The 17663-nt window shown below is 38.4% G+C and overlaps 2 protein-coding genes across 3 annotated transcripts; one reads left to right on the top strand and one right to left on the bottom strand.

Moving 5' to 3' along the window:
• Nucleotides 1-1819: 1819 nt before the first annotated feature.
• Nucleotides 1820-5134, top strand: LOC134623655 (kelch domain-containing protein 1-like). Its single transcript, XM_063468682.1, has 6 exons — nucleotides 1820-1873; nucleotides 1990-2102; nucleotides 2391-2463; nucleotides 2642-2726; nucleotides 3939-4018; nucleotides 4756-5134. Exons 1-6 carry the CDS (start codon nucleotides 1833-1835, stop codon nucleotides 4874-4876), a joined length of 513 nt encoding a protein of 170 aa, XP_063324752.1. The 5' UTR covers nucleotides 1820-1832; the 3' UTR covers nucleotides 4877-5134.
• Nucleotides 5135-5319: 185 nt separating this feature from the next.
• Nucleotides 5320-17323, bottom strand: LOC134623653 (LIM and SH3 domain protein 1-like). Of its 2 annotated transcripts, XM_063468680.1 has the most exons (8): nucleotides 17153-17323; nucleotides 16098-16192; nucleotides 14508-14592; nucleotides 10786-10893; nucleotides 9297-9404; nucleotides 6745-6814; nucleotides 6571-6662; nucleotides 5320-5798 (listed from the first exon to the last, which is right to left on the bottom strand). In XM_063468680.1, exons 1-8 carry the CDS (start codon nucleotides 17219-17221, stop codon nucleotides 5625-5627), a joined length of 801 nt encoding a protein of 266 aa, XP_063324750.1. In that variant the 5' UTR covers nucleotides 17222-17323; the 3' UTR covers nucleotides 5320-5624. The 2 variants fall into 2 exon arrangements, with proteins under 2 accessions (XP_063324750.1, XP_063324751.1); XM_063468681.1 differs by lacking the exon at nucleotides 10786-10893.
• Nucleotides 17324-17663: the final 340 nt, after the last annotated feature.

Raw genomic sequence — 17663 nt, 5'->3', positions numbered from 1 at the left:
ACCATAAACAACCACAAATATGCGGACACTCTTGCACGCAACCTATTTTGTATCGGTTGATCTGCATTTTGTTTCAAGTCGTCCTCAAAGGGAAACTTTAATGCTGAAGTATACTGCGACTATTTTAGACAATACTCTGCCTCCAACTTTGTGGTAACAGTTTGGGGAAGGCCCTTTCCTGTTTCAACATCCCTTTCCTGTTGTGACGTGAAGCCGCTCTCATGCACAAAGCCAGATCCTTTATAAAAATGGTTTTCTTTTTTGGTGTGAAAGAATTTGACTGACCTGCACAGAGTCTCGATCTCAATCCCATCCACCCTCTCTGGGATGAGGTGGAAGTCAATGCTTATCACCTAACAACAGTGTTCCACTTTACAAATGCAGCTACAGTCTGGTGGGAAAATCTCAGAAAAGTGGAGTGGAAATATGACAAATTAATACACATAGCTTTATATTGAGATGCTCAACAATAATATATATTCTGTCGGTCATGTAGTGTATGGCAGATTAACAGTCATCTCTTAAAACTTTATTTCTCCAAAAAATATGATTTTAAATGCCAAAAAGTTTCAGGATTTAAGATTTCCCAGCTGCCCCTTTTAGGTTTATCTCCTTCCACACCTCCAGTCCTCTCCCAGCATGCCAATATTATTAGTTTGCTCCATAGAAATTCTGTTCTGACCTCAGACTGACTCGACTGTCATACAGTAAAAAATATGACAAAGTCCAGGTTCAGACACTAAAGGTCGTAATAAAAGGCCTATATTTCTGAGGGCTACACACACTGAAAAAATACACCAACTCATATCAGCTTGCAGCTTCTCTATATGGAGACACAAAGAGGCAAATATATTTTCACTCACCACAGGTGTGAGTGAAAGTGTAACGTAAGCCCCCATGGGATCACACAATGAACATAAACCTCAAGGTGCTCTAAAAGGCTGATAACACCTTTCTTGCCCAGAATGGTGTAGACAAAGAAGAAAAAAATAACTTTGCATGTAACTAGTCCTGTAAGAAAGATGAGAGAGCAAAGTATGCATTGAGACCAGCATAACTGGTGGCCTTAAAGGCATACATTTAATATGCCTTATCTTTGTGTGAAGCTTCTGATTTTGTTGCATCATCTTTCTTTTGATTCGACGTTAATATTGAGGATCGACACTGCAGCATTCACAAGATTGTGTGGAGCTGAACCTGAAATTAGCTGCTTTTTACTCCTCAACTGCAAAAGGGTGATGGGGTGTTGTTGTCACCCCACTGATCGGGCGCCGTGGACACCTAAGTTTGTGAATGCAATAACTTGAGAACAGGGTGATTTTGAAATTGATATCATAGGTGTGTCTACTAGGAGGCTGAGGGGTTTTAGAGTTTTGTGAAAACAAGAGCATATTACTAACTCACCACCTGCCCTACTTGGCAGACTGTAACTTCCTGTAACTTTGTCCTCCTTCTCCTAAAAATAAAAATGTGTTGTTGTTTTGACAGACTGGTGGAAGAGCCAGTAAGTGGTCAAAACAGGACTTCCAGACTGTACATAAAAGATGGATCTAGCTTCCAGGGCTGAAAAGTGTAGCCAATATGGAAGTGCTTTGAACTTTCCTTAAATGGCCATCAGGGGGTGATTATGTCAGTCCCTCTTTTACATACAGTCTAAAAATAGCAGCTGCAAAATAACCGGTCCAGATGTGCACAAATTTATAAAGTTGTTGTACTTCATATTTTTCTTTTAATGCTGAGTGCTGGAGTCATTTACAGCCAAGTGCAGTGCCTCAGGCAAGAACAATGCCTAAAATCTGAGTTTACATTTGCAGGAAGCAGCAGAGTTGGACATGTTCTGCTTAGACCTGGACACCTGGACCTGGACCAAACTGTAAATTTTCTTTCACTCTTGCACACATAGAAAAGCAATGACCTAACAGGATTTGTCCTTAGTGGCTTACTGACCACTGCTCTGTATTTTTTTTTTTATTTATCTTTTTTGAACAGTGACATCTCCTCAGCTTTTGCACCTCTTGGTCGCTCTTGGCATACCATGACACCCACGTCAGATCACACGCTGTTCATGTACGGAGGTTTTGGCACAAATGGAGATACTTTAAGTAAGTCTAAGAACCCAGAATAAGCACCGATCTGTTATGGTATGAGACAAAATACTACAAGAATGAAAGTAATTATAAAGAGGCAGAAAATGAAGTGGTTCTTTGTGGTCCGATTTCCAAAAAAACTCCCAAATATTTAAGCAAATCCCTCCTTGTTTTGCCTGATGCCATTTATAAATCAGATAACCATTCTGATTGCATATATGATAATCATTCTTTTGGTTCAAGGAAGTGAATGGTTTGTGAAAGTGAAGCTTCTTTATTTTATCATGAGCCTCTTTCTGTTAGATGATGCCTGGCAGTTTAACACACAAACAAGAGAGTGGACCAAGATGATACACCCCCACAAAGACAAGCCCAGGTAATTAAAATCATTTTGTAAATGTTAAAATTAAGTGTTTCAGCTTCATAGTTTTATCATAATTTGTTCTCATGGAAATGTCTATTTTATCCATAAAATCTTGTTATTTGTTCCCCAGAACTCTTCAAAATGCACAAAATGTAAGCCTTTCTGCAGTAAACCTTTATTTACTTGTCAGAGTTTTCCATACGGCGTGCCTGGGGAGGGATAGTGATGTCGTGGTGTTTGGGGGAAGCAGGAACCTCTGCATCGTCATGGACTCGGTATATGATCAACATCGGTCATATTGTTTTGTTACACTGTAAGGTTTTACTGAATAAATCCATTGTGGTATAATCACATTGCAGACATCAACAAAGGGCTGCTGCATTAAACAGCAACTTTCCTTAAATACTTTTAAACCCCATTACTCTTAAGGTAATTTGTTGAGTGAACCAATTACAGCGTCGTCTTTAACCAGGAGTGTTACATAAATGAAGCATAAGTAGTTTAAGGGCTCAAAGTATTGCAGAGTCATGTGAAAAATAACCTCTTTCAGTTCTAAGGTTTTACATATCAAGGAAACAGAAAAAGTAATTTGGTCCTTAGCAGGTCTTAAAATGAGGTAAATGAGCCTCAGATGAACCACAAAAACATGGCACTTTACAAATTGCCATTATTTATTTAACAAATACTAAGCCAAAGTGAAGTTTATTATCTGTTTATCAGATCATCAGCAAGTGTGGAGAGCTCTATAAAAACATACATTTTGGCAGTTTGCTGGTCTGGAGCCTCCAGCTGTGTGTTAGCACAGTGTAAAGGAGGAGAGACACCAGCAATGATCTCAGAGAAGCCATTATTGCTGCTCATTGATCTGGGAAGGGTTACTGGGTCATTTCCAATTTATTTGAAGTCCATCATTCTACAGTCAGAAAGTTTATTTACAAGAGGGAAGCTGACGATGTCTCCCAATCTGTTTCCCTCAAGTTCAGATCATGCAATGCTCAAAGAAACTGCAAAAAAACCCCAAACAAAACAAAACCCTACCCTAAAAGCTACATCTCAGACTCAGATGTAGAACTTTTAGCATTATGCTTCATTCACAAACAGAAAACTAACTCAAATAAGATGACTGGAATCACTGGTGCTGATGTTGCACAGAAAAAATTAACCTAGGAGCGTTGGTGGGAGAGAAATCATGAGCTTTAAAGACAGAAAAAAGCATTTTGACATTTCATTCTTAATGTTAAACGTAGCAGTACTTTAGAAAATGTCAGGGATTTGAAGAAAGCCTTCAGGATTTATCATCTGCAAGAAGTCCGTGCAAACGTTGATATGACCGTACAGTAGGACATACAGAGTGTTCACTGAGTGTGGCAACCATAAACTCTGATTCAATTTTTGTGCCCAAAAACGTTCAAGTAGGGCAAAAAAAGTATAATGATTCTTTCATGTATCATCCATCCTCATGGGATTATTTTGAATCCTGTCATCAGATGGTTATTTTGAGGCTTCCATCACCACATCACTGCAGAGACGTACTCATCTTTCAGACTCAGCCTTACTCCCTCTCCAGGTATGACTAACTAAAATTTTAGGATTCATTTAACACAGATGCAGCATGGGTTTCATACTTTCTGTTGTGTTAATGATTTCATACTTTAACACATGTATTTCTTGTCATCACTGAAACCTCCATTCACAGTCTCCATTTACACAGAATTAATCAGTTTTAATAAAGTGTGCAAACACAGCTATGCAACTCCTTGTAGTTGTGCTGCCTCACATGCAGCAAAGCGTTAGATTAATAAGCTTTATCTTGGTATTATACGAACACAGGTCACTTTATTAGGTACACGTTTAACGGCTTATTAACACAAATGTCTAATTGGCCAGTTTCATGGCAGAAACTCAGCTCATGACCAAGACAACCTGCTAAACTTCAAACGGAGCATCAAAGGTGATTAAAATGACTTTAAATGTCAGTTGAGTCCAAACAGGCTGAGCTGAATATTTTAGAAACTGCTGATCTTCTAGGATTTTCCTGCACAACCATCTGTAGTTTTTAGAGAGAATTCTCTGAAAAATACAAAACATCCGGTGAGCAGCAGGAATAGAGATGCTTTCAGCACTTTGTCTGTATCATAAATAATTAAGGCAGTTTTCAAGGCAAAAGAGGGCCCCAAGCTGGTACTAGCAAGGTCTACCTAATAAAGTGGTTGGTGAGAGTGTAGGTGATAGAAAACATAATGGTTCCCTTGAATAAATAAAACTGCACGCTGAGGTATTTTCCTGTGTTCTGCTCTTCTTCAGGTTATGTGAGGATGTCATTGGTCGAAACTCAGAGCTGCTCAGGATGCAGCTCAGCTGGCTGCCATCGAAGCTACAAAGGACACTTGAGAAGAGAATGAGCTTTTTTTCTGCCAGTTCTTAAAACTTAAAGAGGACTATGTTTAGACTAGACACCAAGATTCTGAGTAAGTCTGTCACTGAAATGTCTTCATTTATAAGTTGGGAATATGTATTTATACTTTAAAAAAATGGTGCTAAAGATACTTTTTAACTTAATTTGTAAATGAAGCCTTTTTTATTTTGGGTAAAATATTATTCCGTTTTGTGGTTTCATGTTGTGCTGTCTGTTTAATGTTTAGAAATCGTCTGTGAAATAGTAATAAAAGGTATTGATGTAACATATTAGTGTAGCTTTTTTTTTTAAAATCACTTTCAGAGTGGAAAATGTTGCAAAATAAAAGCATAAGCAATTGTAAAAATATAAGTAATTGTAGCTTTAAAAATACACTGGATAACATTCTACTCTAAGAGTGGCCTCTGTGCTAGTAAATGTTACCCTCCAAAAATATAAATAATTAGTAAATCTGAAGATTAATGGGTTTTATTGTGAATTTGTTTCCTTTCCCCTTTGACCTTATTACAAACATAAAAGCTTTATTATCAATATTTATTCTTCATGGAAGTCAAAGAAACCATAAGCAGAGCCCCATCATACGATTTGAAAATTACATTTATGGAAAAAATGCAAAGCAGAACCAGGCAGGGATGCTTTTTAAATGCAATATTTCATTTGCAAAAAGGTGATTTCAAAGCCTGATTGCAGGTGCGGGCAGCAGATCCACAGGGCAGGAGGTGGATCTCTTAATATCTGCTGGGCAGAACTGTTTGTTTCACACAGGTCGTACATAGTTAGCAGGAAGCATGCCCCGCTGCCCAGTGCGCTGGTTAAAGCCGAACACCCATCCCTCGTCTATCGGCTCCACATCTAAGATCAGATCACCTTCCTGCAGAGAAACCTCATCCGCTTCAGTTGCCATGTAGCTGTACATGGCCTGGTAGCGCTTCTGAATGAGTGGAAACACACACAGAGAAGAGATGAATGAACAGAACCAGTCAGACATGCAGACACACTGATATAGCAGATAACGACATAAAGAGCACACAGTCTACCAGGATAAATTTGAATTTAATTTCCCTACAGGAAAAATAAACAGAAGCAAATGTAATACATGGCAAGAAGTTTTAACAATTCACTAGAGCTTGCTGTGCTTATAGTTAATTAAATCTAAAGTCTAAAACTGTGAGCATTCACACCTATGGTGAAAGATTAAAAACTACAGCTGTGTTTTATGAATTGATAGTATCCGGGATCTGTGTTATTGCTGCAGGAGACAAGAGAAAATTAAAAAAGCTTGAAAAGCATTTCACAGAAATACAGGGTATGCTGTATGAGCCAAAGTGTGTAGACACCTTTTCTTTACTATTAAAATATGGGAGTGCCCTTTAAATGACCTGTATAGAAAATATAATTATGTGGCAACAGCTTGTGTTTCTTCTTGCGGGTTTTTTTGTAAACATATCACCCAGTCTACACAGTCACGTCCATAAAAACCTGGTTTTCTAGTCTGGTATACAATAGATTTGGTTGAACTGGAAGCCAGGCCTTATCTATCAACATTCATACTGAATCCCTGCAGATTCAGCCTCTGGAGGAATCTCTCCAGATGATTGATGTACCTACAGAATGAGGCCCATCTTAAAAGAGAGCATGCACACAGGTGTAATGTATGTGTCCACATACTTTTGGGCATACGTTTGCTTATGTATTGTCCTTACCCCTCCACTGTGTGGTGCTACAGCAGCAGTACGCATTTGTCCAGCAGACTGACTGAAGTGACTGACAGGGTTGGATGGCTGGTCCTCATAGTCTAAACACACACACACACACAGTTCATACACACATTTAAAGGAAAAATTGTTATAAAGTCCCTGTGTAAGGATCTGTCTCACCTTGCCTATTTTCCGGAGGAGGCGCGTCACTTCGAATCTTGCTCTTCTCAAATTCTTCATGGTACTTTATCTGCACACACACGCACACATGTTAAATCCACACGGGGGTGCTGAGCTTTCACATTTGACGGTTCAGCCTCAGCAAACCCTCCCACTGTGAGAAGCAGCTCACCATTTTAGGAGGTGCTGAGAGATGACGAGTGGATATCGCAGCCACAGACGCAGAGAGAGAAAGACCCACATCTATTTAGTGTCCGCTTTTATTTGTCTATTTTCAGTAATTGCAGCCCACTTGCTCATTTTTGAAGGTCAACCACTGTCACATTTGTTTAGTTTCACTTGAGGGTGGCTCAAAAAGCCCCCACAGACTCCCATGTTAAAAATGCTGACCTTTATATCATTAAATACCATGTTTATAGCCCAATACAGAGAACAGTTTTTTCCTTCATTAAATAAACAGGAAACTATTTTTTAATTCATTCATTTGGATATTACAGGGAATCACTTTGATGTGCAGGTGTGCTGACACAGGCTTGTAGCCGAAAGCTGTCTTCAAGGCTTCACTTCCAATAACAGGGTTAGGGTTATAGTTAGGGTCCTCTGAACTGGACCGCTTTGCCATGTTTGAGCGTTTTGAAGCTTTTTTAATGGCATCATCAAACTTGCTGTGCGGTTACCTGTACTAACAGCATGTCCTAGAAGCTTCTTTTGGTGCGTCTTACACTTAGCAATAATTATGTTTCTCTCCACTGGTTGCAAAAGGAAGTTGCAAATGCAGTCGTACACTTCAGTTTATCTTTGTGGTTAGTAAAGACGTGTGACGACCCCTGACTCTTGTTTTCAACCTTTTCACATTTGTCTTGATGCACGCTCAATCATCCAGTTAAGGAAATCCCCAAAAAGTTGATTCTGTTCATCTGGATGTAGCGTTTTCAGTGGGAGAAACGTTTTAGATGAACAGAATCAACTTTTTTAGGTTTTCTCATTTTTTTTGATGTCGCTGGTGGGCAGAGGAGGGTTTGTCAGTGCCAGCTGTTCCCAGACTGTAAATCTAGAGCTGGCACTCTCTTTTTCCCTCCTGCTCCTTGTGACCATCACACCCTGCATAGCACTTGTTTTTGCACACACACATACATTGCACACGTACATTCACTTGCTTACATCTCCTCACACATCTACACCCTACATCACTGAGGCCATTGATTTGCAAATGTCAATAGTTTCTATTTCAGTTGTTTAATTTGGTTTAATAAATAATGTTTCTATTGGCAAACGGTGTGTCGACCTTTTTGTCATGGCCTTATGGGCCAAGTTGTGACACTTGTCTAATAAGTTTATAGCTTCAATCGCAAATTTAACATATTATTTAATAAAACGATGTGTTTATGCTGTCAATTATGTTGCCATTCAGACCAATACTGATGACAGATCACTGTCATATGTCATGGAGATCTACCCCTCACTGATTAAAAAAAAATAAATCAACATGGCTATGCCAAAAATATTCAAGTTGAGGCTTTAAAACAGAATTTCACTAATGACCTAGTGACATCACTGGCTGAGCTTTTATATGCAGTAAATTGTATTTGCCTTTTTTAGTCTAACTGTCTGAAAGCAACTTATTTTTAAAAACTGCTTTTTTCAGTGTTTTCCAACAGAAGCTGCTGGTGATGGGGTATTCAGTCACACAAAGCAACTCAAAGATTCTTGAACTTTATATGTGTTGAACTTATTTTGTTGTTAGTTTGGTATGTTGCTTGTGCAACATACAGTATGTCCCTCAAGAATAAAAACAACTCTGGGTCTAGTACTTAGAGGAAACTGGATGTTGCTTAAGGAAGAGAAGGAGCAGCCTCCTGTGACCTCAAGAAACCTCGAGAGGAGTAAACAGAAACAGGAATTTGTGGGAATAAAACTGGAGGAAAGGGATTGTTTTTAAAGTGGGAAGTGAGGGTGGAGAAAGGAGAAAAAGAGTGATACGAATACCAGTGGAAAAAATAATATATTGCCCCTTTGACACACAGCTTATCACCCATGATTCCTTTCTACAACTAGTGCTCTCATGAGAGTAGAAGAGAAAGTTTGTGTGTATGTGTGTGTGGATAGCAGTTCCCTTTGTATCCACAGCTGAGAGACTTTGACCATATAGGGCAGCTGTTCCTCAGTGGATGGAGAGAAATGCCTGAAATGTGCCTGTGTGTCTCTGCAGGGTTGTACTCTTGACATCTTTTGCTGCTCTTTGCAGCAACATGTTCTCTGCTTTGTATGCTGAAGCCGTCAGCAAATCTACAATCCTGATCTGGACTTTCTCGTTTTCTTCTTAGAAAACTAAAATGCCTTGTTTAACATCTGCAGACTTGCTGCTTGCATCTGTCTATGACATGCTTCTGGAACAGAAAAATGTTGCCATAGTGAGATGCATACCAGATGTTTGACAGTCAAGGCCAAACATCCAGCAGTTTTCCCTCATTTTTGCAAGTGAAGAGCAAACTGAAGATACAAAAGTTCTATTAGAAGGTATTGAAGGAGTCTGACAACATGACTGCACTTACGTTACTGATCTGGTCTTGTGTCTTCTTCACTCTCTGCATCTCTGGAGTATCGACCACCACACTGAAACCTTTCCCCTTGTTCTTCTCAAACTCCTCCTTGTAAAGGGCCTGCAAATTTCAGAGTTATTTTAGAAGAATAACTTGAAGTTTAAAGAAAAACCTGCTTTCTTGGTAAAAATTATTCTAAAAAAATTGACTCCACTCTCTTTGTGTATCAGGACTGAGCTGTATCTGTTATCCAACCGCATGCCTTTTTTTTTTTTTTTTTTGAAAAGATGGAGATACCACTTGAAATTACTATGACTAAAAAATATGTAGTAATGCTGTGCTTCCTTTCTTTTGCATCAAATTGGTTGCATTGTAGCCCAGGTACAATAACATCTGTGTGTACTGACTTTCCTTATTGCTATAAGGTTTAACTGCAAAGGTCTATATTTTTCCTTTCGGCCTTACAGACTTAGAGCTGTTATTGACTAGATTTAAACTTTGTTTCATGAGGACAGTTTAAAGCGGTTAATATGAAGCCGCTAACTGTCCCCCAAATTCCTCTTGAAGCATGTATAAGGTTCACTAGTGAACACTTTCTCTGTGAAAACAGTGTAAAAATGAATCTGCAGCTCTTAGGGGGTAATGTTATTGATATTAAGAGGGCCTAATGGTTAAACTAAGCCAACTGGCTGATGGTTCATTATTAGCATACGGACATGAGAGTGTTGTCAATCTTTTTATCTGCCTCTGACCAAGAAAGTGAATGGTCATATTCCCAACAATGATCCAATATTTCTTTAAACATTAAACAAGTTAAATGACACAAGTGGAAGGAAACGGTTAGCTTTATTACATATCGAATGCATGCATCGTTTTATCTTTGACATCACCTAAAAACACGGAAGTCGAGTTTTAAAATGAAGCTGCATTCAGTTTCACTGTGCATCGTTTTACTGTTACAACAATCTGTTTTTACAGCAACAAAAAATCCAATCCTGCAGCCCGTCTACCATGCACGCTAAAAGAAAATAGTTCTTTTCATGGCTTCTTTGCAGCCTGAAGTAGAAAATCTATGACATTTTGCAAATGCTTACATTTTAGTGAAGCTTGTAAACTAAGCAGATACCTCTTTAGAACTTTTCATCTATGCTTTAATTATTTTGCAAGGCACACCTGCAATTGTAACTTCCTAGGATTATTATTATTTTTAATTTCATCTCAAATGTAGCACAACCTGAATGCAGCACTGAATCAAAGCCAACAAAGGATGATTAACAAACACTTTTACATGTAAAGAATAAGATGGTATGGAAGCCCATGCAGACATGCAGACATGCAGACATGCAGATAGCAAAGCCGCATCACAACCTTCGATAATGTTTTAAAGAAGGAGGGAAAAAAGGAAGGAAGATCATTTGTTATAATTGGAGAGATAATGGATAAATGGAGATGTTATCGGAGAATTCGATTCTTGACGGTCTTTAAGGTGGACCGAGCATACGTTACTGATCTGGTCCTGTGTCTTCTTCACTCTCTGCATCTCTGGAGTGTCAGCCACGGCGCTGAAACCTTTCCCCTTGTTCTTTTCAAACTCCTCCTTATAGAGCGCCTGTAAATTTTCATTCGTCAGTCTTTATTGTTCATTTTAATGTTTTTAACTTAGACAAAGGAGCTTAGGAAAATGCTTTGGCTTAAATTCTCAATTCTAAAGGGTTATACTTGCTAAAATGACCATGTTAAACATTTTTACTGCATTTGAATCAAAAATATACAAAAACTGATTCATGCAGGGCTTTAAATGGCCTTTTGGCAAGAATTTTTGAAGCTTAAAACCTCAGGGAAACACTTGCAAACTTATTCCATGCCTGCATGTTTATTTGAAAGTAAATCTGAGATCCCCGCGAACTCACGCAGACATGCAAACATAAGTGAGTCATGATGTTGCTATGAGGAATATGCCTCCTCGGTAAGAGAGCTTGACTGCAGAGACTTTTATGGTTATAAACAATGAACTGGGCTGGTTTGATGAGTAAAGCGCAGAACGGGAGGGGTGGTGGTGTAAATTTGATCATGCTGTTATAACAGCCGTGTTGAAATGAAACGACAGATTTAATTGTTAACCAAAAATACAGCCGCTCTTGGCGTGTTTGTCCTGTTTCATCAGGTGCTTGTTTATTTAGAAACTAACTGTTCAAAGAGACAGCTTAAGAGGAATGTAGTGGAATAAAAAATAAAAGACGCTCACATTTTTTTTTTATAGGACTTTGAAAAAATAGAAAACCAGAAAAACTCAGTACAGCCTTACTGTGTCCATATGAATTAAGAGTGTAAGTTGCAGCCAAGTGCTGCTAATCAAATACACTTAATTAACTGATCGTCAAAAAGTTTCAGCACTTTATTAAGGTGTGTGGTAACACAACGCCACAATCTTCCTGGGGGTGGATTTCCCAGCAAATTCCCCCCAAAGATTGGGAAGTTATATATCAGACCCTACACACCCCTCAGTAAACATGTTAAATAATAAAATTCATAACAGCAAAATTAGAAAAAAGGTGAATTTTTTTTTTTGCTTGTTTGGAAGAGTTGGTTAGAGAAAGCCTCTACATGGCAGTAGACGATATATCGAATAAACTTTATGTATCGTGAGTTTTTGCCATGTACGATGGTAAAAATAGCTTTATCATAACCATCCAGTATAAACGGCCATAGCAATATTAAGCTGCATGTAATTCAGAGTTTTTTCTCCCACACGCTGCGAATGCATCATTAATCCCCCCTCCCAACAGGTACATTTCCTCTTATCACTCAGCCCTACTTGGCAGTATGGTTTAGGTTTGCAAAGCTGCATCTGAACGAACTGCAAGACTTTTGTAACAATGTGCTTTCGACAGAGGAGAACAAAGTGGAAATGGAGCCATAAAGAACAGCAAACCAAACAAGCACCACGTATACCTCACACATCATGAGATTTTGCAACCACAGGACCTGGGCAGTCACTGAGTCGACCATGAACTCTGTATACCAGAGTATTCTAGAGTCAAAAGTGAGGCCATGTGCCTGACAGCTAAAGCTTAGTCAACATTTGGTCATGCAATAGGACAATGATTGCAAGCACAGCAGCAAATCTACAAAAGAAGGGAATGACCCAGTCAAGGTTACACCTTAGCCCGGGTGAATTGCTGTGATGGGGACCTTAAAAGAGCTGTGCATAAATGAATGCCCACAAACCTCAGTGAACTGGGCAGATGTAGGTCACAGTGCCTCTCATCAAACAGATGTGCTAATATTTACCATGAATGGTTTTGATTTATTACCACATGTTGACACAGAAACACTTGAAAATAGCAAGGCGGTGACAAAGGAAACAGAATAGCAGCACTGAAAGTCAATACTGTTTGATGCATTTATAGATGACATCAATGAAGCTACAAAAATATCAAATGGTTTCATGTAATTTTAGACTTTAAAGCGCGTACCTTTAAGATTTTTTCAGCCATTATAAGACCTTTGCATTGTTCACTGCATTGAAAAAGTTACATTTAAAACTGTGTCCTCTCTTTTCAGAAACAGTTTATGTGTTGAATAATTCACAAAATTCACATTTTTCACTTGGATGATTTTTCTTGGCAATGCAGATTAGCATTCTGCATACCTACGCAATTGGTTTAGCTTAACTGCTGGCATTATAAATGGGGGTAGGGGTCGAGGACCATCCAAAAAGCTAACTGTGCCCCCCCAGCTATATTCCTTTTACATATTTATATGTAAAATCCAGTCATACAGTTTGGTAATTAAGAAGTGAAACACCCACATTGCTGTTAATTTATTGTAATAACAACCAAGCTCATGTTAATGATTCTGTGAATAGCACCTTAGTGCATCTGCAGTAAACACTTTAGCATGACCAAAGAGGACAATGATTCTGGAGCATTTGGGCCTAAGCAAGTCAGACTTTGACAAGTACCCCTCACTTTTCTTAAGAATTGAAAAAATACCATTCACCAGCTTATGCAGTTTCTTTTAAAGCACTTGAAAATTTCAAAACAAATGTGCAAGAGTGCATGAATACTTTGCTATAAAAATCATTTCCTGATAAACAGGAAACGTGAACTGGTAAAAGGTTATGCAGTGTTCAGTGTTAACTAAATTTAACTATTCTCTGCAAATTTCGATATTCTGTCTCACAAATACAGGTCTGCACGGGTCTTGCAGAAATGCAGTCGTGAGTGGATTGCCTGACTTTTTCGTCCTTTTAAAAGGGAAGAGAAGCTTCACCTCAAAATGCTGAGTGGCAAGATGATCCTTAAAGTTTAATCTGTGAAGGAATCTCTTTAATTTTGCGTGACTTGCAGGACTTATCTCTTTGATCAGGTTAGAACAGGTTGGCATGAACAGTGTGATTAGATTAGAGCTTAAGAACAGGGATGGCAGGGAAAAGGAGGCCGGTACCACATCAGAGGCTAAAAGGAGACTGGATCTGAGAGTATTTTTAAAAATGCTCTCAAACCTCTGATCATTTACAAGAGTTCCTGACGAAACGCATTTGAACTTCACGAAAGTCAGATTGGCTCATGTTGTAAAAGTAGAGTCTCAAAATGAAGCTACCGTGTCCTTATTCAAGTAACTCATCAAAGGGTACCTTTGATTTAATCAAAGGAATCCAATTGTCATGAGAGCAGAGCCAAGATCTGCGTCCTGATCTCCTGCTCTGATACCGAGCTGAGTGAAGGAGATATATATAGAACTTTTCCACCAATGGGTTGCTGTTGCCAGTGCTTAACCTAGAAAAAGCTCCACTTATTTCCACCTTTAAAAAGACTGATGCTGGTGCCAAAAAAGCTGACAACAGCACAGCTCCAAACAATTGCTGCCACCAAAGTTGGAATCACTGCTCACAGTGGCAGTGTGAGGGCCATGGCGGAAAATTCAGGGCTAATTTTAATAAAACATGAGCCAAAGCAACTTCTGTTAAAATGTCCAGCTTTCACAATGTAACGTTCAGTTCCCTGGCATATCTGGTTATCAAAGACACCAAAGCAGAACTGTTATTTCTCGCACCAGCTTCAACACTGTGATGACGGAAAAGAGGCAATCAGGACTGACAGACATGTAACACCAAGCGATGTTGCTGCAGTGAGCTTGCAAACAGTATCTCCTTTCTCTGCGGGTCAAAACCAAGATGTAAATGATAGCAGAGATAGGCCTGAACTGCTAAAGTCTCACCTGACTATTAAGCATGCTCTGTTGTTTGAGACGCAGATTCTCGGGGGTGTCGGTCACTATGGTGAAGGAGGTTTTGGGGTAATGCCTGAAAAAAAAAAAAAAAACAGAAGGGAAGAAATTAGATAAATGAAGATTCACATCATGCATTCATCCACCCATCTATCCAGTTAAGCAGCAAGACCATGATTAGATTGATTGGTGTTAACCAAAGTCCTACAACATAACAGCAATCTTCTATGAAATCCAGCCCAACAATATGATTGGCTGATAGAGTTTTTCCATACATTTATTTCAGGTTTTGCTGAATGTCTTCTTCCTATGGATGTTCAATGGCTTTATGCTTGGCTGCTTTGTTTTTTGCTATATTTGATTTTCAGGAGAAGCAAACTGTTGTCAGAATGAATTGAATAAACTGATTAATTTGTTCATTCTGCAAATAATTTGTGCCTTATAATATTATGTAAAGAGCACAACAGATGAACCCGGGGTGCTGTTTAATAACAATCAGACAGCAAGTTTCTAATCTCACGTCAATCTTTAGGAATGACTGGAATCACATGATTCAATCTGTCTGCTCACACTTCTCTTTTCCATCACTTCCACATGCTGCCTGCAGCTTCTCCTGCTCAACTGCTTCAGAATTTAACTTCTGCTCATGTGGTAGATTTGTTAATGACGAAACAACCAAACCCGTTCAATCACCTTGCACAGATAATAGAAAAAAAGGCCGTAGTAAATAATTCCTATAATGCTACGTATTCTAATTTTGTGGCTATAGTTGTGTAATGAACTGATTTTGATTGAAGCTAATGTTACTTAATAACAAGCAGTAACCTAAAGGAGCTGAAAAAGTGAAACGTCAAAAACTGTAGTGCCTCTAAAGGCCATTTTAGGCTGGCTCCAAAAGTGACTCCCATGTTAAAATGTCCAAATTCAGCAATAAACGTACAATATTTGCCGTTTATGATTACTGTACAGTGGATTTTTTTCCCCAAGAAATCACTCATTTGGATTTAGTTGAGCCCTTTGACTGACAGGTGTGCCAACACCTAGCCCATAGCCGATACTGTAGGCCTCACCTCCAGTAATCGGCATTACTGAACTGTACTTCTGGACCTCGTGTGTTAATGCAAACTCATAATATCTGACTTATAATATGGCATGCTGCAAAGCACAGCCTGTCCAAGAAATCTGTGCTTCAAATTCAGTGAATGAAATTCTATAATTTATTAGTCAATTACTTGGCACTAGTTAGCACACATAGTGTCTGTGTGAATCACCTCTACAGTGTAAGGATGCAGCTTTCTGAACAAGCTTGCTAGCGTTTCCTCATAACTTAGCACTTGACTCTTTCATCCAAATAAGGCTGGCTCAAAAAAAAGCAAGCAAACAAACAAAAAAACCACCACGTCTACGTCTGAAATGCTAATGCTGAGGCTTCAGGGGAAAGGTAACCACATCTTTTATATTTTAGATACGGTTTTGTTTCTTACAAATATACTGCAAGCTCTTAACAAAGAATCAGATGCTATCCAGCTATTTTAAGTGTTTGTTTTAGTCATCATGGTGGTGCATGCTGTGAACACTCACATAGTGCAGTAAGGTTTCTTCTCAAAGCCTTTGTAGTTCGTCATGCTCAAGGCCATCTTGCAGACCTCACAGCTGAAACAACCTTTGTGCCAATACTAAGAAAAAAGAGAAGAAATAAAGTCTAAAGTATTAGACTTAGAAGAAAATGCATTTCCATTGACACAAATTTAGATCTGTATTAACCTTTTTTGACAGAACACTGTGGAAATCTTGTTCACTCTTACTGGCTGATCGAATTTAATGGTTTTTCATTTGAAAAAATAAAACTTTTTTTCTCTCTCTTTCTCTCTCTGAGCGGGGAAATCCCTTGACTCCTCTACATAAGGCCACAGCTGTCCTACTAATCTGTTTCTATTTCTCCCATCACTTCACTAAAAGATTGCCAATAAGAAATGGTTCCAGTGGAAAATGACTGTGAGAAATAATGCTGTGAAATTAGGTGCATTTTTAAACCTATGCACTATGCATATGCATATAAATTTTCCCATAAATAACTTTTTTTACATTATTAAAGAAAAGTCCTGCAGGAAGCCATTTTTCCCAAAAGAAATCAGGAATTGATAATCTCTGTAACTCAGGTGACTTTGCTTTGATTAAGTCCTTAAATTGATTAGATTATCTTGATTATAAATAATATTAATCTGATTCCACTAAAATGATCAGAGTACATCTATTTGAGAAACCACAGGTACATAGGTTATTACTGATTATGTAAGATATCAATTTTTTAACATTTGGAGATTTCTAGTTGATTTTTATGCGTAACAGGGGTTATTATCTGGACTTCCATTTTGCATGTTTTTTGTCTTGGTTGTGACTGTACAAAATATGCACCTAGTTAAAGCATCACATGAGATATGACTGCATAAAAATATTTTTAAAATTGTAGAATAAAAAAGAACTTTTGCAAGTGGACAAAACTAATTTAAATTTAAAATATCTATAATAAAATTGACAGTATAAGTTAGTCTTGAAAATCACCTGATAAATCTTTGCATACACTAGAGTAAATTACATTAAGGTCAGTAGATGGGCTTAAACTTGTTTCACCTTACCTTATCAAGGCAGTTTATTTTTTCTGTTGGGTAAACTGGTTTATTGCATCTCCCACAGGGCGGATTCATGATTGCAGAAAAAACAAAAACAAGTTTACTGGTCCAGTAAAAAAGTTCAGGAGTAAAGGACCTGTAATGGGCAGCTGGTACTCAAACCGTCCTCCCGCTTTCTCGCAGGCATTTCAGTTAATATGACCCCAAGGCGAGGAGGAGTCAACTGTGCTGCACGGAGACCTCATGTTGCCTTTATGGGTCGTCGGATATAGCAATTTTACTTCTGGTGTTTAAGTAATTAATACGATATGGTCGTCAAATGTGATTCAATATGATATTTTTAGTAACTTAAAATGAATTAACAACGAAACAAACGAAACCATTGCGCATCATTCAGCGGCCTCTTTAGCTTGTCCAAATATGTTTTGTAAATTACAGGGTTTTCGCATGCCATGAAGGCAGCATCAGCAGCGTTGAGGAGAAGTGAGGTTGATAACCTTAAAAGGAGTAACAACAT

Source organism: Pelmatolapia mariae, unplaced genomic scaffold (assembly GCF_036321145.2).
Source record: "Pelmatolapia mariae isolate MD_Pm_ZW unplaced genomic scaffold, Pm_UMD_F_2 NODE_ptg000812l+_length_41025_cov_1, whole genome shotgun sequence".
NCBI classification, from domain to species: Eukaryota; Metazoa; Chordata; class Actinopteri; order Cichliformes; family Cichlidae; genus Pelmatolapia; species Pelmatolapia mariae.
This window is presented reverse-complemented; position numbering and strand designations above follow the sequence as displayed.